The following is a 15705-nucleotide window of genomic DNA, read 5'->3' as shown; positions in this document are numbered from 1 at the left end:
TGTTTATAGTGGCTTTGTTTATAATGGCTAAAAATTGTAAACAACTCTGTCCTTCCATACAATGGAAGTCATAAGAATATACTGACCCACACACAACACAGATGGATGTCAACTTCATTATGCTAAGTGAAAGAAGCCAGGCTCAAAAGGCTACATACTGTATGATGCTATTCATAAGACATTCTGGAAGAGGCAAACTATATGAGAAGAAGAATAGATCAGTGGTGACTAGAGGTGGGGGTGTGGGAGGAAAGCTGGCGTCAGAGACAGCATGAGGGAATTTCTTGGGGTGATGAAACTGTTCTGAATCTTTTTTTTTTTTTGGCCTCAAGGTATGCAGGATCTTGGTCACTCCCTTGATCAGGGATTGAACCTGAACCCCCTGCAGTGGAAGCGTGAAGCCCTAACCACTAGACCACCAGGGAAGTCTCCAGTTCTGAACCTTGATTGTGGTGGTAGTTACACAACTCTAGGCATCTGCCAAAACTGAGAACAACATATCCAAGAGAATGTTTCTGTACGTAAATAAAGGAAGTAGTTTTGAATGAACTGGTCCTAAAGCAAGACTCCTCACCCTCCAAACACTCCACTCTCAAGAAGGAGACAGGACACCTAAGGCAGTCAGAGGAATGAGAGCCCTCCTCCAACCGCGGCTCCACTGCCCCAACCCTCAGACTCCTCTCAGGAGCCTGTCTGCCCAGGTGCTATGTAGTGAGTTACAAAGCAGTAACTCCCCTGGCGGTGGCGGTTCAGTCACTAAGTCCTGTCCGACTCTTGCAGCCCCGTGGACTGTAGCCTGACAGGCTCCTCTGTCCATGGGACTTCCCAGGCAAGAATACTGGAGTAGGTGGTCATTCCCCTCTCCAGGGGATCTTCCCAACCCAGGGATGGAATCCACATATCCTGTACTACAGGCAGATCTTTACCATCTGAGCCACCAGAGAAGCCCAGTAACCACCTAGGAGCTTGCAGTTCTGACGCTGATAAAATGAGGCCAGCCCAAGAACATAAGTATGGAATGAATATATTCCCTAGACAAACAATGAAGAGCAAACACAGCAAGTAGGGAAGCAGGAGGTGGGGAGAATCTAGGATTGATTGCCAAGTCTAGATTACGAGAGGGGTATGAAGATAAGGAATTTATATTATTCTATAAAATGAATGGTACACCAACCTGGTCTGCATACATATGTACACTGGAGGGGAAAAAAACAATGTTGTGGATATTTACCACTTAGGTCAAGAGAAAAAGCAGGTTACAAAACAATGTGTATAACATGATATTTTTTTGTAAATAGGGAAGATGCCCATTACTAAAAGGTTAACAGTGAGTGGGAGAATTATAGATGACTTGCACTTCCTTTACTCTCCTTATCTGTATTTTCTTATTTTCTATAATAAAAACAAAAGGTTTCGAAATTTTAAAAAATTGAAAACAATTTTTACAACAAATATACTATAAGATTTGGGGAGGCAAGAAACTCAAAGTCTCAAAAATACTTAAGTTACTACTAAAATCAGGGTGTTTCCTGGTGGTCTAGTTGTTAGGATTCAGTGCTTTCTCTGCCGTGGTTGGGGTTCAACCACTGGTTGGGGAACTGAGATCCTGCAAACCAGGAAATGCAGCCAAAATTTTAAAAAAAACTAAAATTAGTATATAATTCCTAACACTGAAGCCTCAAGATAGCAGCCCATGATAATGCTACTGGACAGAGCCAAGCAGTCCTAATTATCTAGATACAGTATGTGGATAATTCATTATGTAGAGAACTGAGAGTTGATGCTGTCTGGCTTAAGATACACAGACATCTTATTTGCAAAAGATGTTCAGAGCATGAAAAAGAACCAAACATACAAACACAAACCCTGTTACACCAAAACTCTACCTAACTCAGTCTCTCTACCTGCAGTTCAGAAGCATATAACCATTTCCCCCAGGTAAATTCACAGTCAACTTCCCCAAAGTAAACTGATGATATTTGCAAAATGGTAAGGTTTACCCTTATTAGGTAGTAGTCTCTCTTGAAGCCCACACAGATAGAATTTTCGCACCATGCCATGGACTTGGGCACATCTGGTACACTAAAGTCCCCCTGGAGAAAAACAGCAAATGTTCAACTGGAAAGATGTTAAAGGGGGAAAAAAAATAGGTACCTTCCTGTTATTCTACTCCCATTCTGCAAAATCACCCTCACCCTCCTCTGAATACAATTCTATTAGCACAAGACCAGGAAAGCACCCATAATAAAATAAGAAACTCATGAAATGGACAAGATGCATTTTAAAAAGGTGAAAACCCATTTTGATGTAAATCAATCTGTAGAGATGTAGGGCTGTGCTTCCCTTGCCTCTGAAGACCAGGAGACTCTGACAAATGTGCACGGGTAACTCTTAGGAATTCGGAGCAGAGCATTCATCTGGGGAGAACACTGGGTTCCTGGGCTTCAAAGGAACTGAACAGCCAATCTGTCAAGCTGTGGGTCAACTTAGCAGCAGCTCCAACCCAACCCGCAGACCAGGTAACCATGGACTTTACCTGCAACTCATGAAATTCCCTGTCTTTCCAGAAATAGAGCTGCAGCTTCTTTTTCACGGCCACACACATCCGCAACACCTCCTCCCCAGTCTCTGTGTGCTGGGAAGAGACACCCAGAGCAAATGAGGATGAGTACACTGATGACTCCAGTCAGAGATTTTCTACCTCGAAATGGCTACTCATCTGAACATTCCTGTCACACAAAGTCACGCTGCCAGAGAAGCTAAGCACAACGCACACCATTCTCTCAGGATGGACTCACACCCAATGCGCTGAGGAGCGTGTCCTCCCCGTGGGCTGCTAGTCAGAGACACTGGCCCCAGCAAACCTCACAGACAGTAGTTTAGGGAAGAAAATCTACACAACTGCTTCCTCCTTTTTTCCTTAAATGTTTCTTGCTCATGGCTCTCAATACCTGCAGGGGCAGGGATCAGCCTGTCAGTGACAGCAGGCCCGCTTTCAATCCTTTAAAGGAGTGTCGGGGGGCGGGGGTGGGGTGGGTAGAAAATGCCTAAGCATAAAACAAATAAGGCAGTGTCAATGTAGACCGTAAGTGCTAATAAGTGATCAAAGCTGAGTTAGAGGGGTGAGGCAGACTGTGAAGAAGCCAAGAATGAAGAGCTGGCAAAAATCAGGAGAAATGTCTTTTCTAAACTGCGAAAACTCCCTAATGACGAAGACTACAACGATACATTTAAAACATGAGTCAATTAATGCCACAGAGCTCTGTTCATGTACTATCACAGTCCTGATTCCTCACTAATGGTTTGTCCATGGCAAGTGTTTTCGTTTTTGGCTAGCTGTCTCCTGAAATACAGCATTAGCACACAACCAGGGAATGCAAATATTCTAGCTTCAGGTCACATACTGAGGTGGAGGTTTTTCTAATATGATCCAAAATCAAACAGTCTCTTTGAAGCCTCTGCTGAGTTGGATATCAATATTACATTCTTCCCATCTACTGGGAGGGATGGTGAGGAAAGGCTGTATTGATCAAAGCACAAAGTCAAATTTTATCTTCCTTGCACTTACCTGGAGGTCACATGTGAACAATGATGCTCCCTTTGCCTTGGAAACCGTAGTGATTTGTTGAAATGTCAACAGGTCATGGACGTAAATATTATTTTCTGTTTGGTAGGAGATAAAAACACCACTATAAATTATCATCATTCCCTAGGATAGCCAACTTCAAGACAAAAAAAAAACCAACTAAATGGCAAATGTTGGTTCAACACATTATCTTCAGTTTCACTAATAATAACTTATTCTGGTCCATGAACCAGTAAAGAAAAAACAGGTAAGAGGTCACTTAGTCTTCTAAACTTGAATATTTTGTTTCTTTCAATTTGGGCTAGCTGGAGTAAAAGAGCTCTTTAATTTCCAAACAGCACTCTTACACTTGGTCTTTCTCAAATCTGGAAACTCCTGATGTGATATTTGTACAAGAAATTTCTTTTAAAACTACTCATGTTAGGAGGCTCCAATAAGAGAAAGGAAACACCCTATGGATTCTGTAAAAACACATGGCGAGAATTTTTTTTCCTAGCAAAGCAAGCACAATAATTTCACTTGGGCCTTCTAGCTAGTTTTAGGTACTTTAAATGTTTCTCTCTTGACTAGAAATTAAGTTTAAAAGGATTCTACTATTCAGGCCCTGGGCTGAACAAACACAGCATGAGGCAAGTTTCTTCTGCTTGTCAAGAAAAGGCCTTACTGGCCACCTCCCATGAAACTGTGGCTTTTCAAACAAGGCCTTGAATAGTCTGGCCCTGATCTCTCACCTGTTTCTAGCCACTCTCCACCATATACCTGAAGTTTGGCCACATCTCAGGGCCTTTGCTGAAGCTGTCTCCTCTGCCTTTAATGCTCTGCCAACCTCTGTGTTCCTGCTGAAAGTCTAATCACCTACTAGACACTGCTGTCCCTCCTGTTATTAAGACCCTGCACTTTTTATAAATTTTCACTGGAACTTGTGTGCCTGCATGCTCAGTTGCTTAGTCGTGTCCGACTCTTTGCAACCCTATGGACTGTAGCATGCCAGACTCCTCTGTCCATGGGATTCTCCAGGCAAGAATACTGGAGTGGGCTGCCATGCCCTCCTCCAGGGGATCTTCCCAACTCAGAGATCAAACCTAGGTCTTCTGCATTGCAAGTAGATTCCTTCCACCAAGCCACTGGGGAGGCTCCACTGTAACTTATCACACTGTAATATGAGTACTTTCTGTCATTTTGGTCTTCAGAATCAGAACTTAAGTTTTAAAGATGGAAACCATGTCTCATTCAACTTGGTATCTCCAATGTCTACAGTAAGGCACAATATGTATTGAATGAATGAAATGACACTTCATGGAGAACAGAGTTCAAGATATGGAGGATATACCTTTATTACCTGTTGTATCTGATAAGGAATGTGTCAGTTTCACTGTTAAATAACAACTATCAAATTAACCATGAAAAGGTTAATCAGATCACAGTTTCTGTTTCTTGATACATGAAATACAAATGCAACCCCTTTTCTTACCTAACAAGCTGACCAGAATCTTAAACTGGGAGACCACATGGATCTGGAAAAGAGCAAATCATTAGATCCAGTTAAACATTTCTGACAAGGTTCAGCAAATGTTCATTTTAACTAAAACTAAAAAGGGACTAAAAAGCCAAATCAATGGCAAGGATCTGACTTATATGCAACCACAATTTCTGCTCATGAAAGAGGATTTCAGGTATGTGATGGATGGACAGATATCCCTGCAGAAACAGGAGGACAGACAGCAGAGGATTCAAAGACGAGTCAATAATTTTACCAAAGTTCTAGCTTTGATCAGGTCTCTTAGACGTCAATATCATGGCTTACCTGCTGAATCTTTTTGGAGAAGTTCTTGTTGGATTTCTCTAATGTCACTTCAAACCTGTTGCAACCTATGGAAAAGAAACAAACACATTTCAAAACACAGGAATACCTATAAAAAGAACCATGACCAAAAAAATGCTGCTCCATACTGCTCTCCTACATGAATCATTAAAAAAAAAAAAAAAATTCCTGAAAGAACAGAAGTTGGAGATCTGAAAGAGACAGCTGTCTTTACTGAGGATAGTAAGTTGCTTTCAGCTTCAATTTTAGAACAAAGGGTTTCATGCACCTCTTCCTGGCATTAGCAGAAAGGACCACACCATAGTTTACTGAAGCTGCAAGGTACTTATGAGGATTTTATCCCACATAATAGTACCTTGGCAAAGTATTTCATCAAAAGACTGTAAAAAGTAACAGTCAAATATGGGAGCCCAAGCAATGAATCCCAGCCCAAAGCGTTCTTAGATCTAACTAACTCCCAGCAGCTACCATATGTCCTGCATCACAGGACAGAGCAAACACCATCCCCGGAGCTAAAGCAACTTACTGCATCTACACTTACTGCCACTCTCAGGTGATGCTACACCTGCTGACACTGTTGCAAAAAAAGGGGGGAAAAAGTTATAGGCCTTAAAAACACGTGAAGCCCATCTTGCTGGGGTGACCAAAGTATTTAGCATCAAAACCCACCAAAGGGTCAAAAAGAATAACTATCACAGCAATAATAGCAGCTATGATTAACTAAGCAACAACTAAGTGCCAGGCTCTGGATTTTTAAATTTATGTGTATTCTCTGTGACCTCACGACCACCCCAAGAAGGAGGTATTATTACTTCAATCTCATCTCTGAGAGACCTGACAGGTCAAGCATTTAGAGAGCAGCCGGAGAGAGACAGCCCAGAGGCAAACTCAGGGCTGACTTTCCCTGGAGCCTGAGTAAAGCCTGCACCCTGCCACCTGCCTCCCAGCTAGAGGAGAGATTATGTACATTGCTGACCATGCAAGTCAAGTCGGTGGAGATTCTCTGAGCAGCCACAAAGGCCCACGCCACCAAAGCTGGTCTTACTTCCTCCACATGTCCCTAAGAAGAGGAGATGAAGACGGGGCCCTGAAGTTGTGGGTGATTCAGAAACCTACTCTGTATTATGTCATTACATTTCACAAGGGGAAAAAAAATCAGCCATTACTGCTTGATAAGAGTTCTGTATTTGAAAAGGATATTATTACCTCTAACAATTCTCTTTCTAGGCAGAATTATCTAGGACAGAGATTCTCACACTTTTTGATCTCAGGACCCATTCATCTTAAAAATTACTGAGGATCAAACTTCTACATGGATTACAGCTATCAATGTTTACCACATCAGAAATTAAAACTGAGAAATTTTAAAAACATGTATTTTGATGGGGAGGGGTGCTATCCTGCGTCTTTGTGGCTGCACAGGTTTTTCTCTAGTTGCGGTTAGTAGCAGCTATTCTCTAGTTGCGGTATGCCGGCTTCTCATTGTGGTGGCTTCTCTTGCTGAGCACAGGCTCTAGGTAGGTGGGCTTCAGTACTCACAATTTCCAGGCTCTAGAGCACAGGCTCAATAGTTGTGTTGCAAGGGCTTAGTTGCTCCTCAGCATGTGGGATCTTCCCAGATCAGGGATTGAATCTGTGTCTCCTGCACTGGCAGGCAGATTCTTTACCACTGAAACAGTGAGGGAAGCCCCTTAAAAACATGCATTAACTGACTTATCACAGTAATAAGCTTACTACATGTTAGCATAAATAATATATTTTTATGAATAATAACTATTTTTCCAAATTTAAAAGAAAAGCATTGTTAATTTACACTTTTGTAAATCTCTTTAAGGTCTGGCAGGAGACCCCGGTTTAATTCCTGGGTTGGGATGATACCCTGGGGAAAGAATAGGCTACCCACTCCAGTATTCTTGGGCTTCTCTGGTGGCTCAGCTGGTAAAGAATCCGCCTGCAATGTGGGAGACCTGCGTTTGATCCCTGGGTTGGGAAGACCCCCTGGAGAAGGGAAAGGCTACCCACTCCAGTATTCTGGCCTCGAGAATTCCATGGACAAGACTGAGTGACTTTCACTCCACTAACAGAAGATAGCTGGCTCTCACATTTGTTTCTGCATTTAATCTGTTTTGATACACTGTATGGTTGAGGTATACGACAAACATCTGTCCTCATGTGGACATATAGTTGAAAAAGGAAGGAATAGCTTTTTAAAAGCTTTTTCAGATAACTGTGGATCTTTGATGCTAGACCAAAACTTGACAAATGGAGATTCTTGCAATCTGGAATCTGAAACCTATTAACGAACTTTTCTGTTACAGTCCATCGGTGTATCTTACATTTTGAATGGCTCTTTTATTCATGCTTTGTTTAGAAAATATTGGTTCACATAGTTATGCAGATTTTCCAAATGTTGACACATTTTGTTACAAGATTGAGGAAAAAAAAAATCATGCTCATTATCACCCCAGTCTCATCAGAAAAAGCTTTCAGTACTGAGAAGCTGTCAAGTTCATGGGGTTGGATACAATTTTTCCACAATTCTGATTTTCTCTTGAAAGCCCTAACTTTATCATCAGTAACACTACTGCCAGTTGTTTTCTTTGAAGTGAGAGACTCTGTTCATTTTTGAGAAAACATCTACCGAACACCCAAATGCTCTGAAAAACCACAACCCATCTGTTAGTCATTCTCTCAAGCAGAAATGATGCTCCATTCAATAAATGGTCAGCTCAGCTCATTACTCCCAACAATCAGACGAGAACATTTCCCTGGGATGGTCCCTGGGCTGCATACCTTGCGCACAGCAGAAGTGCTTACGTGTACTTCCCATTATATCACAGAGATTACTGAAGAGCTGTTCTCAAGGGTCAAGATATAATAAAACTAATACTTTTTACTGCCCCACAAAGAACATGTATGCTTAGTTGCTCAGTCATGTTCAACTCTTTGCAACCCCATGGACTGCAGCCTGCCAGGGTCCTCTGTCCATGGGGGTTCTCTAGGCAAGAATACTGGAGTGGGTTGCCATGCCCTCCTGCAGGGGGTCTTCCCAACCCAGGGATCAAACCCAGGTCTCCCACATTGCAGGCAGATTCTTAACCATCTGAGTCACCAGGGGTGAAACTGGCAAATGAAAAAAACCACTGTGAGCATACATGGCGAAAAAATACAACTGCTAGGTCAGTGTGGTGCCAAAGTTTTTTTGACACACTGTCATGAACTTGTTTTAAGGGGCAGCAGTTTTACCTGCCACTACTTTTAGACCTACAGTGCAAATGTCGATAAATGTCAATGAAAAAATGATAATGTTTTAGTGTTACAGTGTGAACTTAAGTTTTGACATTGTGGATCCTCTGAAAGGATTGTGAGAAACCTCCTGGGGTCTAGAAACTGTCGACTGAAAAAAAAAAGCCCAACCTAAAAGTTGAGAATTCTATTTTATTCTGTAGACTTGCTGAAGACCTCAGGAAGAGCCAGGATATATAGGGGTTCAGACCAAAAGCAAAACAAAACCAGGTGGTCAAACATCAAAAGATAACTGCTATTTAAGAAAACCAGACTTCTCAAGTTTAGTGCTTTTCTATGTATGGGAAGATACAAGAGTCTGGACTCGCTGAAATCATTCCTCTGATATGCACCTTAACCATTTAGGGCCAGTATACTGTTTTTCAGGCTCCCCAAGTGGTGCTAGTGGTAAGAACTCACCTGCCGATGCAGGAGACATAAGAGACGCGGGTTCAATCCCTGGGTTGGGAAGATCCCCTGGAGGAGGGCATGGCAACCCACTCCAGTATTCTTGCCTGGAGAATCCCATGGACAGGGGAGCCTGGCAGGCTACAGTCCACGGGGTTGCTAAGAGTCAGAAACGACACAACTGAAGCGATTGAGCACGCATACTGTTTTTCTCCCTTCTGAATCCCCTCAGCGTGCACAGTTTGAGGCTGCAGTGGCTGATGGCTTGAAGGTCACACATCCTTTGTTCATTGATATGACATGTAACATTTTTCCTCCACAAGACCAAACTTTGCAAACCACTGCTCTAGGGTGAAGCATCACTGAGGTAAACATAAAATTGTTAAGACCTTAGATGAGAAGTAATCTAAAGCCTCTGTTTAAGATACCAGTAGACTGAAGTTTCTGAGTAGACTGAAGCCGAGAGATGTTTGTGAACTCACAGGAGGGGGATGGCTCAGACCAGACTGGAGTCCAGGTCCCGTTCATCCTAGTCTTTCCAGGAAATCTTACTACCCACTCTGTCCCTTTCCTCAGAAAGACAGTCTAGTCGAAAACGTATCAAGGTTTTGATAGGGAGAGAGTAAAGCGACAAACTAGGTAATTCAATAGTTAATCCCAGTAGGGGATTATCAGTAAAGAAAAAAGTATGGGAGACCCCCATGTAAATTAAGGACCATGCAAGAAAGCAGGTTTGTTTAAGCACGTGTGCGTTAAGCCACCTCAGTCACGTCCAACTCTTTGCAACCCCATGACTGTAGCCTGCCAGGCTCCTCCGTCCAGCGGATTTTCCAGGCAAGAATACTGGAGTGGGTTGCAATGGCCTCCTCCAGCGGACCTTCCTGACCCAGGGATCGAACCTGGTCTCTTATGTCTCCTGCATCTGCAGGCGGGTTTTTTTTTTACCACTAGCACCACCTGGGAACCATAAAATCACTCAAGAGAAACAATGAGACATGCCTCCAAACAAGAAAACAATGGTGCATGAGACACTCATCCTGCCCAGTGAGCTCAATGAATCAATGGTCCCCAGGTCACACTTCTCTGCACACACTAGAAACAAAACTATGAGGAAAAAGCGACACTATATTGAAACCTCAGATAATTTGCCATTTTTAGCATATGTTATTGCCCATTTTGTTCACTCCTGTTGCACCATGACAGTCCCAGTTTGACCACGTAGGCAGGAAAACTCCCCCACCTGGCGTGGAGGAAGAGCTGATGACGGAAGTGTGAGATCTGCTCAAGAATGAGGAAGAAGGTGGCTTTTTCCCCTCTCCCCACTGTTCCTTTGATTAGAAAACTGTAGCCCACTAAGTTCTCGAGGAATAGCACCCTCTTGCCCACCCTCTTGTAAGTCTCACAGGCATCCTATTCTAATAAATCACTTCCTATCTATCACCGTGCTTCTCGCTGAATTCTTTCTGTGCTGAGACATAAAGGACCGGAACTCCCAAAACATGGCAACTAGTGGTTTCAATTTGGAATATCTCAGATGTAGAAACACAGCTAGTTCCATGGCTGATTCATAGAGGCCCAGGTCTATTTCTGGCTGATAAACAGAACAGAAGTGGCTTAGAACTGAACTATTCTCTAAGGGTATACTGAGAAGTGAGGCTTCTAATTAGAGTTTGATTTCCTGTCTAAGGTAAGTTAATATTGCTATCCCAGTGACCTGTGGGGAAACTGAGGAAAAGTAACTAACCTGTCAAGGGTTACATGATGAATTGGGGAAGGAACAATCACCACCAGGGTTGCAAGTCAGATTAACATTAACATTACCAGTTTGAGCCTATACTATGTTGAAAAGTTTACTTTTAGAGTAGAGTTTTCAATTCCTCATCACTTACACAGAAATGATATATTAAACAAGTTACTTTATCAGAATATTCAGTATTTGATGGCACAAAGAAATGATTATCTTTTGGAATAAGAATATTAGATTCTCTTATCTCCCTGCCTTGTATATCATCTGAGCCCACAGTAAAGGGTCAAAAAACAGAGTTGCTTAATGTTAATAAAATCAAAGGCAGGTTTAATTTTTAAATTGTAGACTGGGTTGCTATCACAGAATACAAATATTCTGGCTTTGAAAAATTTAAAGCAAGGGCCAACAAAGTACTGTCTGGGGGTCAAACCCAGTCCTCCACGTTTCTATAAATAAAGCTTTGCTGGCACACAGCCACATCCATGCTCTTTTGATACAGTAGCAGAATAATCATGACAGAGATCTTATGACCTGAAAAGCCCCAAATATTTACTATTTCCATAAGTAGATACGATAGGGGCTCCCCAGAGAAAGAGAATCAGTCATGGTTTTCTTGACATAAAAGAAGCCATTTTTCTTCCCCTAACCCATTCTGTAATCTAAACCTGACCACAGTGCTTGTCCCTGCCAGGTCTCAGCAATAATGATCTTAAGGGAACAAAAGAACAAGCCTTTATCAGGCAAGAGAAGTCACAACAGCAAAGATAACAAAGCAGGTATCAAGACTCCCAGTTCTGTTTCAGTGGTAAAGATTAGCCTACTTTCTTGAGATTTTGCAGAATTTAACACCTGCACCCCCCCAAAGGGATAATGATGTTGATCTTTTCAGACCCTCTTGACTTCACTCAACTAAAGCTTCAACACTCAACTACCCAAGTCTCTTAATTTAAACACTTTCCCAATTTTGCTGCTTGGGGACATGCTGCTTTGGGAAAGATCTCCAGTGTTCTCCTTAGTTGCAACACGTAACAAATCCTTCCTTCTTCCACTCTCTTTCTTGCTTGTGTCTTTTTGCTCAACACCCACCAAGAGGCGAACCCTGTTTTGGGGTAACATTTAGTCCTTTTGGGGGGAACAAATTGGCAGACTACTGATTTAAAGTTAAAAAACTTAGAAATATAGTAAGTTTCCTACATACGAACATTCAAGTTGCGAACTTTCAAAGATGCGAACGTGCGTTCCATCAATGTCAGGTTGTTTTGAAACTGCCGCCTGTGCCCTCCGATTGTGTTAGTTGGGTACCCAGGCTAACTTTGTTGGTCTTACAAACAAACAGGACTTATGAATGTGCTCTTGGAAGAGAACTCGTTCATGTGTAGGGGACTTTCTGTAAAGCCTATTTTGATCTTCTGGTTTCCTTTCCTACCACACCACTGAACTTGACTAGGTACCATCCTCCTTCCCTATTACACCAGTGAAGGGAAGCAGAATATACCACCCTCACATATGCTTCTCTGACACAAAGATTATTTTGAGCTGAAGGTAACTGAGGCACAGCAGATACAAGAAAAGCTCTCTACCCTCCCCCATCTGCCAAAGAGCAAGACATAAATTTACAAAGGTACCTTCTCTCCCCTCTCTACCAAGGACAACATTTAATTAATTTAGAGACAACTCTAGACCCTTATCATCCCAGAGACTACACCAGAGCAATCTACACAACAAATTTATCTCCAGCTAGTTTCCCCATATATTTGCCTTCCCATAATTTGCCACTCTAGAAACTCAAAGTCCTCCTGCTTTGTCTTGGTGTTTCTCTGATTTATAGCTCCTCATCTAGTCAACCTAAGATGGGTTAAGAGTAAAAAAGAATTCTTTCCTCCCTTACACCTGGTAAGATGCTCTTTTTTCCCAATATGTAACCCTTGTTATAAGCTCCAAAGAGAATGCTCTATTTCCACTCTTACAGTAAGTTATTTACTATGGAAAGTTATATACCAGGTTGAAAGCCATGAAATTCTGTTTTTTCTAATATGGTCAAATAATGACAATTTTATATGGTTAAACCTACTCTGGCATTAACAGCTTATTCCTGTAGTATGTATCTCCAGGGTATAATATACAAACACATCAATTTTCTACAAAGAGAACAGAAATAGAATTAGGAAAAGGGAGTGAGGTACTTTTTCCCCAGTAGAGGGCACTCTAACAGAATAAACTTAAAATACTTTTAGAGGCTTCCCTGATAGATCAGTTGGTGAAAGACTCCGCCTTCCCTTGTGGCTCAGCTGGTAAAGAATGTGCCTGGAATGTGGAAGACATGGGTTCATACCTGGGTTGGGAAGATCCCTGGGAGAAGGGAAAGGCTACCCATCCCAGTATTCTGGCCTGGAGAATTCCGTGGACTACATGTATAGTCCATGGGATCCCAGAGAGTTGGACACAACTGAGTGACTTTCACTTTCTACATTTTTACTGACAGAAATATTTGATTAAAGTTTTAGTTTTCCAAGTCCTTGCATCTGACCCCAACAATTTTGTGAGATACGTTATAGAAGAGGAAACTGATGCTGGAAAAGACCTACTCAGAGTCACATGTCACAGAAGTAAAGCCTGACTCAAACCCAGGTCCTCTCTGCCCTAGCCCACCCCGCAGAAGTTTAACAGGATCTTTAAAATAATAGCTCCTAACTTTTCTTCCCCTTCTATCACACCATTTACACAAGAATTTTATTCCTGTAATATTTCTTATTTCTGGCCTGAGTCTCCAAGAAGCGAGAAGGGAAAACACACCCAGCCCCACCTCCCAGAAGGTGATATGGGAACATAGTCTGAAAAAAAGAGAAAACCCTTGAGAGTCTCACAAGTTTCTCCCCACTCTTCCACTGTGCTACCACCAGCCCCAACTCACCTTTTTAATGGTCCAGTAATCATTGATTTCACAGCTGTATACCAGTTGACTACCGATTTTTTTTTTTAACTTGAGTAGTAAGCCACTTTTTACCTGGTTCTGAAAAGTTGCCACTTACCAACGTCTTTCCGAATCCTGTAGAGAAGAAGATGACCTTGTTTTGTTCCAACAAGCAGCCATTCCTCTGAAAAAGAAAACGACCATCAGCTTTAATAAGACCCTGTTTCTTTAGTTGGGGCTTATAATCAGAAATCAAAGGGTTGAGAAAATGAGTTGGCTTTGATAATATGTGTTTTACAAAACTAAGAAATGTTTATATTCAAGAAATGTTTGAGAATCAAATAATTGAAAGCAATATTTATTGAACTAGGTGAGACATACCAGAGAATGAAAAATGCCCCCAGCTTCATTGTTTCAAAATGAAACCGACTAAAAATACGATAGAAGTTTATAAAATCATAAAATGGGTAGCATAAACATAAGACTAGGTATTTTTCCATGTGCCATAGCACATGAAGCTTATAGGACTAACTATCTCAAAAGATGGTCTAACAGATAGTATCAAGTGTGACAAAGATGTGAAGAAACTAGAATGCTCATACATTGTTCACAGGAAAATAAAACTGCAGTCCTATGAAAAACAATCTCACAGTTTCATAAGAGACTAAACACAGAGTATGACCCAGCAATTCCAAAACCCATGGGTATACACATAATAGAAATGAAAACATATGTTCCCACAAAAAATTGCACATAAATGTTCATAGCAGTGTTATTCACAATAGCCAAAAGGTGGAAAGAGCCTAAATGTGGCATATCCACTGAATGGAATATTCCAGTCATTAAAAGAAACAAAGTGGTGACATAGGCTACAATGTGGATGGATCTGACAATATTATACTAAATGAAAGAAGCTAGACAAAAAGGGCTACATACTGCACGCTTCTATTATATTACATGAAATGTCCAAGATAGGCAAATCGAGAGACAGTAAGATTAGTGGTGCCTAGAGCTGGTGGGCTTAAGGAGAATGGGGCTAGTGGGCTTGGGGAAAAAGGAATGGGATTTCTTTTCAGGGTTATGAAAATGTTTTAAAACTGACTGTGGTGATATTTTCACAACTCTGTGAATGTACTGACAACCACCAAATTGTACACTTTAAATGGGTGAGTTGTATGGTATATGAATTATGTCTCAATAAAGTTCTTATTTAAAAAAAAAAGATGGTTACTGGTTCTTAAATTTTGATGTGCATCAGAATTATTTGAGAATTTATTAAAGTAGATAGGCCTTGCCCTCAGTTTCTGATTCAGTAGGCCTGGAAGTGGGCCTGGGAATGTGCATTTCTAATAAGTTCCCAGGCAATGCTTATGATGTTTGTCTAGAGAGAGCATTTTGGGAGACATTGGTCTTGGCTAAAAGTCAAAAGGTTCTGAAAGGACTTAAATAATTACCCTGATAGATTTATATTACATAATTAAGCTAAATTAAGCATGTACAGATATTTCCTTGGCTTTTTGATGTTGTAACATAAAGGTCACTCATTCCCTTCATAAACTTTTAGATCCTTTGTAAAAGAAAATATTGGATAATGACATAGACAAACTTTATTGAGGATGCATTGTATTCCTGGAAATGCTAAGCACTTATCACATGCTATAACAACTATCCTTTGAAGTATGCCTTTCTCTTTTTTAAAAGAACATTTGGCCTTACCACATGTGGGATCTTAGTTCCTACTGCCCCCTGCAGTAGAAGCACGGAGTCTTAACCACTGGACAGCCAGGGAAATTCCAGTATGTCCTTAACTTAAATCTCTATTTTATAGATGAGGAAGTTGAGGCCTAGGGAATAAGTAGCTTGTCCAGAGTCACACATTTAGTAAGACATGTGTAGCAGAGACAGGATCCCAACCCCAGTTTGTCTTACCCTTAGCAACATGCTGA

General features: G+C 41.4%; 1 protein-coding gene across 2 annotated transcripts in view; it reads right to left on the bottom strand.

The window, feature by feature from the left end:
• VPS39 (VPS39 subunit of HOPS complex) overlaps window positions 1-15705 on the bottom strand; it is a 45978-nt gene that overhangs the window by 24273 nt on the left and 6000 nt on the right. The window contains exons 2-8 of one of the 2 annotated variants that reach the window (XM_040226848.1): window positions 13878-13943; window positions 5950-5982; window positions 5391-5455; window positions 5058-5100; window positions 3569-3663; window positions 2537-2635; window positions 2001-2093 (exon numbers count right to left, since the gene is read on the bottom strand). In XM_040226848.1, coding sequence (XP_040082782.1) covers window positions 2001-2093; window positions 2537-2635; window positions 3569-3663; window positions 5058-5100; window positions 5391-5455; window positions 5950-5982; window positions 13878-13943 — 494 coding nt within the window. The remainder of the gene's footprint in view (window positions 1-2000; window positions 2094-2536; window positions 2636-3568; window positions 3664-5057; window positions 5101-5390; window positions 5456-5949; window positions 5983-13877; window positions 13944-15705) is intronic. The other variant, XM_040226850.1, reaches the window with a different exon arrangement.

The sequence above is a fragment of the Oryx dammah genome, unplaced genomic scaffold (assembly GCF_014754425.2).
Source record: "Oryx dammah isolate SB20612 unplaced genomic scaffold, SCBI_Odam_1.1 HiC_scaffold_26, whole genome shotgun sequence".
NCBI lineage: Eukaryota > Metazoa > Chordata > Mammalia > Artiodactyla > Bovidae > Oryx > Oryx dammah.
Note: the sequence above shows the minus strand (reverse complement) of the source record. Positions and strands in the feature narration are given on the sequence as shown.